The 12,715-nt window shown below is 36.6% G+C and overlaps 1 protein-coding gene and 1 pseudogene across 2 annotated transcripts; one reads left to right on the forward strand and one right to left on the reverse strand.

Moving 5' to 3' along the window:
* Window positions 1-3,560: 3,560 nt before the first annotated feature.
* On the reverse strand, window positions 3,561-4,311 carry LOC112722287 (vacuolar protein sorting-associated protein 55 homolog; annotated as a pseudogene).
* Window positions 4,312-5,806: 1,495 nt separating this feature from the next.
* On the forward strand, window positions 5,807-10,253 carry LOC112722286 (histone deacetylase 6). Of its 2 annotated transcripts, none has more exons than XM_025773275.3 (6): window positions 5,807-6,753; window positions 7,595-8,035; window positions 8,131-8,273; window positions 9,279-9,369; window positions 9,454-9,575; window positions 9,955-10,253. In XM_025773275.3, the coding sequence occupies exons 1-6, from the start codon at window positions 6,211-6,213 to the stop codon at window positions 10,013-10,015; spliced, it is 1,401 nt and encodes a 466-aa protein (XP_025629060.1). In that variant the 5' UTR covers window positions 5,807-6,210; the 3' UTR covers window positions 10,016-10,253. The 2 variants fall into 2 exon arrangements, with proteins under 2 accessions (XP_025629060.1, XP_025629059.1); XM_025773274.3 differs by having other exon boundaries at window positions 5,825-6,753; window positions 9,952-10,253.
* Window positions 10,254-12,715: the final 2,462 nt, after the last annotated feature.

Raw genomic sequence — 12,715 nt, forward strand, 5'->3', positions numbered from 1 at the left:
ATGCTGTTGGATTCTGAGCTCCCTGCATTCGAAGTGGATTTTCTGGAGCTACAGAAGCCCAATTGGTGCGCTCTCAATTGCGTTAGAAAGTAGACATCCTGGGCTTTCCAGAAATATATAATAGTCCATACTTTGCTCGAGATTTGATGCCCCAAACTGGCGTTCAAAGTCAACATAAAATATCTTGGCGTAAAATGCCCAAACTGGCACCAGAATTAGAGTTAAATGCCCAAACTGGCACTAAAGCTGGCGTTTAACACCAGGAACAGCCTAAGCACAAAAAAGCTTCAATGCTCAGCCCAAGCACGCACCAAGTGGGCCCTGAAAGTGGATTTCTGTACCATCTGCACTTAGTTACTCATTTTCTGTAAACCCTAGTTACTAGTTTAGTATAAAAACTACTTTTAGAGATTTACTTTTTGTTCTCTTTGACCATCTTTGGAACTTGTATGTTCACGTTTGGGGGCTGGCCTCATGGCCATGCCTAGACCTTTTTCACTTATGTATTTTCGACGATGGAGTTTCTACACCCCATAGATTAAGGTGTGGAGCTCTGCTGTTCTTCATGAATTAATGCAATTACTACTATTTTCTATTCAATTCACACCTACTTCTTCTCCAAGCTATACTCTTGTTCTTAATTTAGTGAAGTCAGAATGAAGGGGTAACCCATAACAATCACCCAATCTTCGTTACTCGCTTAGCCAAGATCGCGTGCCTGACAACCACAAAGCGATCTACATGATGTTCAACGTAGTCATTGGACGACAGCCGGAGTATATTCTCTTAGGTCCTTAATCAATGATTCACGTTGCCTCTCCTGACAATAGAGTAACTGAATCTGAGATTAGAACCTTCGTGATATAGACTAGAACCATTGGCAGCATTCCTGAGATTCGGAAAGTCTAAACCTTGTCTGTGGTATTCCGAATAGGATCTGGGAAGGGATGACTGTGACGAGCTTCAAACCTGCGAATGTTGGGCGCAGTGATAGTGTGCAAAAGGACATTGGTCCTATTCCGACGCTAGCGGGAACCGACAGATGATTAGCCGTGCGATGACAGCGTATATGGATTTGTTTTCATCCGAGAGGATCATACTACTTGCCATGGAAGGAGGTAACACATGGTTGGAAGAATGCAATAGGAAAACAGAGGTTCAGAAGCAACAAAGCATCTCCATACGCTTATCTGAAATTCCCACCAATCAATTACATAAGTATCTCTATCTTATTTTATATTTTATTTATATTTTAATTATCAAAACCTCATAACCATTTAAATCCGCCTGACTGAGATTTACAAGGATGACCATAGCTTGTTTCAAACCGACAATCTCCGTGGGATCGATCCTTACTCACGTAAAGGTATTACTTGGATGACCTAGTACACTTGCTGGTTAGTTACGCGGAGTTGTGAAGAAGTGTTGAGATCACGTTATACACACCAAGTTGTTGGCGCCGTTTAATTAATAACAAACAATTTGCGTACCATCAGCTCATTTTCGCAGCGCAATCCGTATTAGCTAAAAATGGATGTGCATGTTGGTTTTGATATGTTCTGTCCTTGTCTTGTTGATTGCATGAATGGTGGGGAGTGAGGGACCTACATTTAGAATTTTTTCCTCCCTTTCACTCTCTTTGATTTGATTTGCAATGATTTTGTAGGAATCGGAGTGCCAAAAATCTGTATGGTTATGCTGCGGAGGAAGCTCTTGGGTAGGATGGGATCGACCTGATTGTTGACCCCCAGAAATTTTGCCTTGGCTGATCATACTGTAGTGAAAATACTGTAGGGATAGAGTTCTTCCCCGCCGTTGAATCCAATGCCCCGCAGTTTTGCATTGTCTTCTGACACCATAAGCTCAAAAAAAGATTGAGAATTTATGTAATTTTTTGTGTTAGAGGTTCTGTTTCAAACAAAATCTAGCTCCTTTTGATGTTGAATTTCAGTATTCCTAATTGTTGTTCCTTTTAACTGTGACTGTGAATGAACTATATTCTTTGCATTATTCACTATCACTCTGTAAATTCTGATTCTGAGACAATTTTTGACTTTGTACAGTATATCTTAGATTCTTAGTTGACTTGGGCGTGCTATGTGTTAATCTTTCCCTAATTAATGTGCAGTGCAATAGTTATGTGGTGTGGTTGTGTGCAAAGAACAAATTATTGTGCTTTTTTAAATGGAGAATACAATTGATGTGAATCTTTATGTAAATAATTAGAATTGTTCATCCATTCAGAGGCTTTAATCTGTGGTGGTTTGAGTTGTGGAGGTCCTACTCTTTTTATGCTGCATTTTCTAAATGCTACTTGGAAATATTTTATAGAATGCGGAATAGAGAAGAAAGTGAGAAAAGGGCAAAGATTAAGCATATGTTCTGAGTTGTTTGCTCATGCATGATCTTTCCAAGGTGATTGTTGCGGTCAGAAAATTCAGATTTTGTTAGTGATTTTCTTAGTCTAGAGACTTAAGAGAGATTTGCTGCCATGGGCAAATGAATTCGTTGGTCGTACTAACATTCATATGATCGGTCCTCTTGAACCCTTTGGTGGCTATTGCGAATGCTGCTTAGTTTCAGAATTTGCATTTAATTAGAGTGTGTTTGGAAACTTTAATAGTTTAATGAGATGAAATTGAATTGAATTTTAGAAAGAATTGATTTGCAATTCAATTTTCACCCCACTTCTTAAATTTGAAATAAAAAGAATTAAATGAAAAAGGAATAGTTAAAATATATGTAATATTATTATGTTATCCTCATACTGAGGGAAGGGAGAAAAGAAAAGAGAAATGGGAATATTTGAAAAATCAAATTTTGTTAGAATTAGTTTAGATATTTTAACTTTAAATTCAAATTTTATTAGGTTGAATTTATGATTTATTTTGGGCTTGAAGATGAGAATTAAAATTCTCAAAAAGTTTTAAATTCATGTAATTTTTATGTTTTAAAAGCAAGAAAAAGAATTTAATTGTCAAGAAAATTCTAATTTTATACTTTCTAAACACATTCTTAATCTTTATCCTTACTTACACCAAATGAAAAAATCTTTATCCTTACTTCATTCCACATTAACAAGTTCCTTCATAAACAATTATTAAAATATCAATCCAATTTCTCAATCAATTTCAACGAAAATATCATTAGCCTTAATTCTGTAAAAAAAAAACATAGGGCACCGTAATTACGATAAATTGATTAAATTCCTTTCCTAAGAGTTTAATTCACGATTGTATTGAAGTGGCGATCTACTATCTAAACAAGCATAACTCAATTATGATAATAACACTTGCCTCATTCCCCAACTGACGGTAAACGGGTAAATCATATATACATATACAAAGTACGTCAAGTTCCCGTATGTTTTGGCCGAAAGCTCCCCTACAGTTGCTGAGGTTTGGAAATCATTTTCAGCAACATGGTAATGGCATTCAATTTCAATGGTTTGAAACGGGGGAAATGTCTAGGTGAAAGCTTATAAAAGCAAGAAAATCAATAGCGCGCACAAAGAATAAATTCATTTTTACACATGAAATTATGCCTAGTATATTTTCATCTCATATCATACTGTAATAGTCATCTTCATCACCTATCCCATGAAACACAATATGGCTAATACAAATACGAAGAAAGATGAAAGCTCCATTGCAAAGGCTCCCCAACTAATAACACCAGAATGTTTTAGAATGCTTGGAATGGCAATGTTTCTAATAGTTGAGAATCTAGTCAAGAACTTAGCTAAATTCACCTAGCTGCTCTATAATTCATCAGACCACAAAACAAAAAGTTAAATGATTAATAACCTTGGCTCGGTATACAATCTTATCTTTTTTTCTTCTTAAATTATTTTTCAATTAATGCTTGAATAATAACAATTTACCTGCTATCAGATTCAGAAAATACAGAACAACCATTAGACCCTGCAAAGAACAGCAGAGGCATTGGGAGTAGCACATATGTTATAGCTGCAAGAGATCAAAACACCAAATGTAATAACAAACCAGGAATGTTCGGTCACATTAACATCTCATTCCCTTAAATCTTCAAGAAATAAATACAGAGATGCTTTATCTCACCACTTAGCATCGACCACCAATTATTATACAAAGCACATGCTTATCACATAACACATATGCAACTAGGTAAGCAACAATTACTTTGTTACCAATAAGATGTGATGCATTTATTAACAATGAGAAGAACACGGACCAAAATTTTCAAGACAATTTCCCCAGAGACTAAGATTGCCAAAAAGGCAAGTTTTCCCGTGCTCAGGCAAGAACGCAAATATCCTGGTCAGTCTGCCATCTCCAACTTACCTCATGTTACACAGAAAAAAGGGCTGGAGCAAGAAATCTCATTACCATAATTCTATATAGATATTAAATCAGAAAAAAATACTAAATCAAAACCAATTCTAATTTCTAACAAAGCTGTCATAGATAAGATGAAGGTGTAAACCAACCACACTGATATTCAAAAGTTTGGTTTTATTCTATCACAGTGCCTGCTGCATAAACACAGAAAAAGAAAATCTAGTGATTTGAGATCAGCATCAGGTAAGTCCAATGCAATATTAAAACAACAAAAACAGCAGCAGCAACAGCTATGTAAATTAATGACATAACGAAGAGAACAAAGGCCATATTTTTTATGAGATAGCTAAAATGCAATATGATTTCAAACCTAATTCACCTAATAGACATTACATTGTTTCAATCACAATTTGCCATACAAGATATCACTTCTCTTTATTATTGAACAAGTGAATGACATTTCCACACCTTTTCACAAACAAGCCTTTGCATATCTGAAATGGTTTAAACATATAATAGTACCTAAAAGTAAAAAACACAATCCCACGTATTATTTTTATTTTCATTTTGAGATCACGACTATTTTTAGATTATTGAAACTCTAAAACCAGCGATCAACAGTAATACGAATTGAGAATGATTTCCTGTTCATGTTCCAGAAATATACATCAATGAGTATTTCAATTGAATTATGTAGTGTTGTTGTGATATAATTAATATGACAAAAACAAAAAAGAGACACTGCTTTAGAAACAAAAATATAATTGAATGTTAGTAAAATTTAGATAGTAATTTTGCAGCTTTAGTACCACTTGTGTGTGCATGCTAGATCTGTCGAATCCTTTATTTCTCACATAAAATTGACACAAGTTTATTCGTAAGCCATAACAATATGACTTCAAAGAGAATTGAAAATTAATGTATAATATTCAGAAAAATAAATAAGCGAGACTTTGAAGAACAAAATCAAAAGCTTAAAGGACAACTGCACATTTGAATTAAACAAAGAGTACGTAAGCAATTAAAGGAGATTAAAACACATAAAGGGGCAATTAACAATAAAATATATCGTATACAAGAGATATGGTGAAAATGATACCTAATAGAAAATTAGGTTGCGACGGCAGGAGAAGCGAGTTGCGCGGCGGCGGGGAAGCGGGTTGCGCGGCATCAGGGGAAGCTGGTTGCGGCGACAGCTGAAGCGAACGTGAGAGACTGCGGAGGGAGAGAAAGAGAAAATAGCAACGATGATTGAAAGAGGGAGAAAATTCTAACAGAACAAATGTCTCACCACTACTTTGAATCTGAAATTTAAAAAAAAAAAGAAAAGTGTGTAAAAAAATAATTAAAAGGGTTAATATTTAATTATTGGTTTTTCCAAAAATAAAAAATGGAGTTCTTTTTATAATTATTTTAATGTTGACTAATGATACGTGGGAGTAAAGAATCCATTGCCTATATATATTAGTAGTAGATATTGAATTTATAGAAACCATGGTCCAACATTGATGGTTAAGATTTTGGAGACAAATCTACTTATTTTAGACATCAAATCGAAACTTCACTCCTCAAAATTGTGTTAATTAACATTAAAAACAAAATGACAAGGTAGATTCTTCACTTGAGGCAAAACCTAGACACGTATACATAAGTGTAGTCAGTGTATCTGGTATATAGTGGGCGAGTCCCTTGAAACAGAGAAAACAAAGAAAAACCCAAAGCGGCGAGTTGAAACTTAGTTGAAAACCCCAAACCTGAAACCTAACGCTAGCAGCATCAGCGTGCCCTCGGTATTCCAAATCTAGGCCCTAGCATTATACATTATACAATCGAAGGTATAAATAAATTAGAGAAGGGCATTGGAATTGGATCTGAATAAGAGAGGAGAGTGATGGGGATAGAAGAAGAGAGTGGGGCGTCGCTGCCCGGCGGGCAGGACGGGAAGAAAAGAAGAGTTACGTACTTCTACGAACCCAGCATCGGAGACTACTACTACGGTCAGGGTCACCCAATGAAGCCACACCGAATCCGGATGGCTCACAACCTCATCGTTCACTACTCCCTCCACCGCCGCATGGAGATCAACCGCCCTTTCCCCGCCGCCCCCGACGATATCAGGCGTTTTCACTCCGATGACTACGTCGACTTCCTCGCCTCCGTCTCCCCCGACACCCTCGCTGACCCCGCCTTCTCCCGCCACCTCAAGCGCTTCAACGTCGGGGAGGACTGTCCTGTTTTCGATGGATTGTTCCCCTTCTGCCAGGCCTCCGCCGGCGGCTCTATCGGCGCCGCCGTCAAGCTCAACCGCCAGGACGCTGATATCGCTGTCAATTGGGCTGGTGGCCTCCACCATGCTAAGAAGTCCGAAGCCTCTGGATTCTGTTACGTCAACGACATTGTCCTCGGTATTCTCGAGCTTCTCAAATATCACAGGGTAACCAACACTCTCTTCTTCACTTCACATGCTTATTTCTTTGCTTGTGTTGAACAATTATACATGGATTTTAATTTTAATTTACTACCTAACCATGATTTTGCAACACCTGTTACTTGAGGAATGAAACTTATTTTCCACACTTGTTATTTTATTTTATTTTATTTTTACCGTTTGGGGCATTTCGTTAAGGGTTTAGGGCCATTTCCTTTGGGCACTGGTCAACAATTTTTTTGATTAATTGTTGGTACAATTTCGGGTTTAAAACTTTAAATGGTGGTTACAGGTGAAATATTTTCCGTGGCGAACCCTGATATTGTATGTCTCACGGTTTAAAACATTTGAATTATGAGCTAAGCAAGCTTCTCATGAATTGTAGACGCATTTATGTTGTGTTTCTGAACTCCATTTATGGCCAGTGTTGATGGTCTAGGACTGGCTTATCCAATCAAGCATTGGAAACGTGGCCGTTCCACGAGACCGTGTACATTTCCATTCTGATTTTGATTCCACAGTAATCACTTCTGCACATCAACTGTGGTTACTAAAAAGAAAAACATTCCACAGTATTGGGAGGCTGTACTTTTAATGCTTGTTGGACATGTGGTTACAGCTACGATTTGCTCTGCTCCTTTTTACTTATCCTATTCGGTTTTAAATTACACAACATTATACCTTTTTCTTATTCGCAGCATTTCTTCTTGTTAAATTTCAAACTACATTTTTACTTGTACAGAAACTCAGTGTCTTCTAAAGTTGTAATATAGATGCTTGTTTTGTTATTGTGTTTCTTTTTTACTGAATATATTTTCTCACCATCTGTTTTTATGTTTTTTACCAGCGTGTATTGTATGTTGATATTGATGTTCACCATGGTGATGGTGTTGAGGAGGCCTTTTATACAACTGATAGGGTAATGACGGTGTCTTTTCACAAGTTTGGGGACTTTTTCCCTGGGACTGGACACATTAAAGACGTTGGTGTTGGCTCAGGAAAGAATTATGCTATCAATGTCCCGTTAAATGATGGAATGGATGATGAGAGTTTCCGGGCTCTGTTTCGACCTATCATTCAAAAAGTCATGGAAGTTTATCAACCTGATGCCGTCGTTCTTCAATGTGGAGCTGATTCTTTGTCTGGCGACAGGTTGGGTTGCTTCAATTTGTCTGTGAAAGGTCATGCAGATTGCCTTCGCTTCCTTAGATCTTTCAATGTTCCTCTAATGGTGTTGGGTGGGGGAGGATATACAATTCGGAACGTTGCTCGTTGTTGGTGTTATGAGGTTCTTTCTTTCTCTTCTTGGGAAGAATTATGAATAAGGCACTTTTGCACTAATTTAATGTACTTATTTTATTACATGCTCTTTCGTTGTTTTAGACAGCAGTCGCAGTAGGAGTGGAGCCTGATAATAAGTTACCTTATAATGAATATTATGAGTATTTTGGCCCAGATTATACTCTTCATGTGGATCCAAGCAACATGGAGAATCTAAACACTGCCAAGGATATGGAAAAAATAAGGTGTGTTTACTATCAATTTGTTTTTGGCTTTATTTTTCTGATTTCAATTTTATTTTTCATAATTATTGAAACAAAGGACATGATATTTATGAACTCAATTACTTTAATGCATTAATTTCTGCTGTATCTAAAGTCGTATCATTTTCATAAATGACGATGTTTCACAAAATCTTATAAATAGTTGCGTGGCCATGCTATGGTGGTTGTCATAATTGCTGCATTCTTGTCAAATATGAAATCATATTGTATTATCTTTTGCTTAATATATTTGTCAAAGCCAAAGTTGTGGCCTCTGTATATGTTAGAGGACACTGGCCAGGGACCAAACCATATCAAAGTTTAAGCTTCCATCATTTCGCTACTTAGAATGCTGTTTCATTCTTTCAACATGGAGCTTCATGTATGTGACTTTGTTGTCATGTTTGAATGAGAGATTTGCCTTTTGTTCTCATGTTTGAATGAGAGATTTGCCTTTTGTTCTCATGCACATGTTAATTTTCTGCTCAGGTTGATTGCTTGAATTCCCATGATGCAAAATGGAGTTCAAAAGAAAGGCCATAAATCGTTCCAGAAAACAAAATAAAAGAGTTAAAGAAAAAGCCCATACATAATATTAAATGCAATCACTTTAATGTGTTACATATGCTGCATACAAATCACGGAATTTTCTCAAATGATGATGACTGGTTGCATAGACATGCTTTGCACCTTGAATGTTGTTTTTTATGTTGTGAAGAGATATCAGATTACCTGGACTTAAATATTTATGTGCACTTTGGGCAGCATGGAAGTTGTTCCTCTAATCCTCTATGTGCTACTGTCTCTCATGTATTTTGAATGCGTTTCAATCTGTCCAACATGGACTTTGTGTATGTGATCATTTTTTAAATGAGTGATTTTCCTTTTCATTATCGTGTCATGGGTTTTACCTTGCTTCTGGAGTTGCTTGCATTCCCATGAAGTAAATGTTGACCGAATTTTCTTACCTTCTATTTGATCTTCCAGGAACACACTACTAGAACAGATTTCCAGGCTTCCACATGCTCCCAGTGTTCCTTTTCAGACAACACCATCAACCATACCAGTTCCAGAAGTGGTTTGTGCTTTGTAAAGTTGCAGTTATTGTCCTTTATCCTTGTCATTTTCCACTTTTTGTTTGACGTATTAATTATGGATTCAGGCAGAAGAGGACATGGAGAGAAGACCAAAACCTCGCATATGGAGTGGTGATGATTATGATTCTGATCATGATGAAGACGAAAAGGCTAATATAAAGTCCTCAAACTTAAATGACTATATGAGGTATCAGTTATGTATTTGATTAAAACTTGAGCACAAAACCATTTAGTATATTAGTCCCTTTTGCTACATGGGCATGTTTTGGGACAGGTTAGATCCCTAAAGTCAATAAGTTTATAAAATGTCATCCTTCAATTGTTTGTTGGACTGAAGTTATTGATCCAAAGATAGTTAACCACTCATAACTTGCTTTACAAATTTTCTTACTTTAGAGTATATATAGTTGCATACTCATCTTTAGAGACAAAAATCTGTGATTACATCCTTAGGGTATGCAATCACAGCTTTATGCAAAATTCTTCTAGCCATTCTAAATTAATTTAGTACTTGTTTTGTTCTTTGCTGACATACTAAGAAACAAACATGCCACTCTTTGCAGCAGGGATGTTACAGATGATATGGAAGAGGAGAAACCGGTGCCTCCACCACATGGATGCTGCTGATACATAGAAAAGAGCCTATTGTACCAACATGTTTATATTGTATGAACGTGAATGATGGCAATTAGGGGTGGAGGCCATTACTGTGAGTTACATGATTGCAATAGCAACTCTTGATAAAGCGAATAGTAGTATTTATCATTGATGACATTGTGCAGATATATTTTTTTGCTTTAGTCTGCTTGGTGGTAATTTTGGCCCCTTTGGGTCATAAAATGAGGTTCCCGTATAATTGCTTAAATACCCTGTTTCTAATTTTGTATATTTACAACGAGGTAGCCGGTCATTTTGAGTACAATGCTTAGAAAATGTTTCCTTGTAGCATTATTTCTCACGTTTCTCGTGATTATTTTAAATGCACTTTTTTCGCTCAAGTGGAAAAGCATTGTATATATAATTATATAGAGTACTTTCGCTATATATTCAAGTTTTTTTTGGCAATTAAGTCCAACCAAGTTGATTTAAACTTAACGAAAACTAGTTTCATTAGCGAGAGCGTCTTAAGATGCACCTACAAAACCAAATTTGTATCTTGCGCTTCTTTGCATTCTTTTTTGTTTTTTGCGTTTCTTCCTCATCGTCGTTCTTTTATTCTTGAGGCTGTTACTTCTTTTATTCTTGAGGCTGTTACTGCATTTTAGTTTTTCTTTTTCTCTTCGTAATTTTCAGCATTATGTATTTTTTCTTTTTTATGTTTTTATTTTTATTAAGTGGGTAAAATTACTAAAATAAGAATTATGAGAAGGTGGAACAAGGAGAAGATGAACAAGAAAAGAAGATGATGATGGAGATGAGAATGGGTAGGAGTTTTGAATTATGCAGTACTTATTAAAAAATAGTATCGAAAGTTTTTAACCGTGACATTAAGTTTCCTAATTTTGACACCGAAATTTCTTAATCGTTACATAGAAATATCTTAATTGTGTAATTTCCAACTAAATGATTTATTTTTCTTATCATTGAACAAGTAGGGTGGTGTTTCGAGGGCTACCTGAAACAGTGATTTGGGTTTGAACGTGAGGTCTAGACTCTTTCTGAGGCAGCATCCGACTTGTGCTAGTGCTGAGGTGCCGTCGTCTAAGTTCCTCGTGAGGAGGTGGGGGGTGGTACCTGCAAGAGACTCCTATGCTTAAGTTAGCAAGGGCTTTAGGTAGGTTTTTAGTAGATTGGGGCGTAAATATACCTAAAGGGTGTCAGTATATTTATAATAGAATAGGTAACCACCTTTTGGAGTAGTTTCACCTTTATCGGTGGATAACCGTTCCCTTTATCTTGGGAGTTTGTTAGAGTCTATCTTTTAGTGGAGATAGAGATAGTAGGAGAGATTCGGGGAGACCGTTACCTATTTGGATAAGTAAAACTGGACCTGACCTCTTAAGAGGTTGGGTAAGCTGGAGAGGCCATCCTTTTTGGGTGGGCCTTTTATCCTTATTGGACCTAGCTTCGCCGTGGGTTAGTGTGTGAACAGTGCCCCTGCTTGAATCCGAGCTTTCCATGAGGTCAGGTCCAAGCATTCGTGGCTTCAGTTTCTATCATCGGGTACGCTGCCTTCAAGAGGTCAGGCACTCGACGTGTTTCAAAATTTTAAAACGTTGCCTCTTTAATGATATGGCAAACGTTTCGTGGCATTTTCCTAGGAATCCGCACATGGCTTTAAAGAAGTGTGAAATGTCCCTTTTGTCCCTTCTTTCTTATAAAAGCCTCATCTCTTCCTTCTTTTTCGTTTCTGAAACGCTTTGCATTTCATTAGTTCTTTCCTAAAAAAACTCATTTCCTTTATTCTTGCTTCGTAACCGTTTCTCAGTTTCAAGATTTCTCCATCTTGATTCTTTTAAAGATTTCTTGGCACTTTGAAGAGAAATGTTCTGAGTTTTCTTGTTGCTTGACGTGGCTTTTCATTTTAGCATTTCATCAAGGTTGGTGCTTTTATCCTTTTTTTTTGGGTTTTTTTGTCTTTCGATTGTTCTGAGTACTTCTATTTGCTTGTTTTGGATGATACATTGAGTTAGTGTTTTTGAAATGTTGACGAAGACTTTTGCTTTTCCTTTTTACATTGTCTATATTTGTTGTGTTCTGAAATTTATTGAAAAACTGTTGCTGTTTCGTTACTATGGATCATAATTGTGTTGTTCCCAAATGGTGTTACTTTTTGCTATTTCAGAAGTGTGCCATTTCTAACTCTTGATTTTGCTTGTGAAAAAGAAACCATTTGAAATCGTATATTCCACACTATTTGTTGAAAACCCGATTTCTTTTGTTTGGTGTCCGACTTCTTTATGACGATTTGTTTGTTGCATTTGTAGGTATAGCTTTATGTCTCGATCTGTTATTCACAACATGTTTACCAAAGTCCCCTCTCATGTGACCTGGGTAGATATTTCTGTTCTTACTCCCGTTCCCGTTATTGATAGTGAGTATGCCGAGACCTTCCGTAGGCACCATAGGTTATGTGAAAGTCGGGAGGATGAGAGAAATTACGAAATAGTTGTAGCTGATCCCAAGGAAATGGTATATTTTCTCCCAATAGATAAGTCAGAGTGCCCTTTCTTTTACGCCTATGATTTTTTTTCACTAAGCTATACATTTAGAACCCTTCCTTGATTCATTACCTTGAAGCAAGCTTATTTACTTTTTTTTTCACATTTTCTCTTTTTTTTTTGGGTACTTTGCGCCTTGAGCCTAGCCATGACTTTAAATGTTTTG

Source organism: Arachis hypogaea, chromosome 11 (assembly GCF_003086295.3).
Source record: "Arachis hypogaea cultivar Tifrunner chromosome 11, arahy.Tifrunner.gnm2.J5K5, whole genome shotgun sequence".
Taxonomy (NCBI): Eukaryota; Viridiplantae; Streptophyta; class Magnoliopsida; order Fabales; family Fabaceae; genus Arachis; species Arachis hypogaea.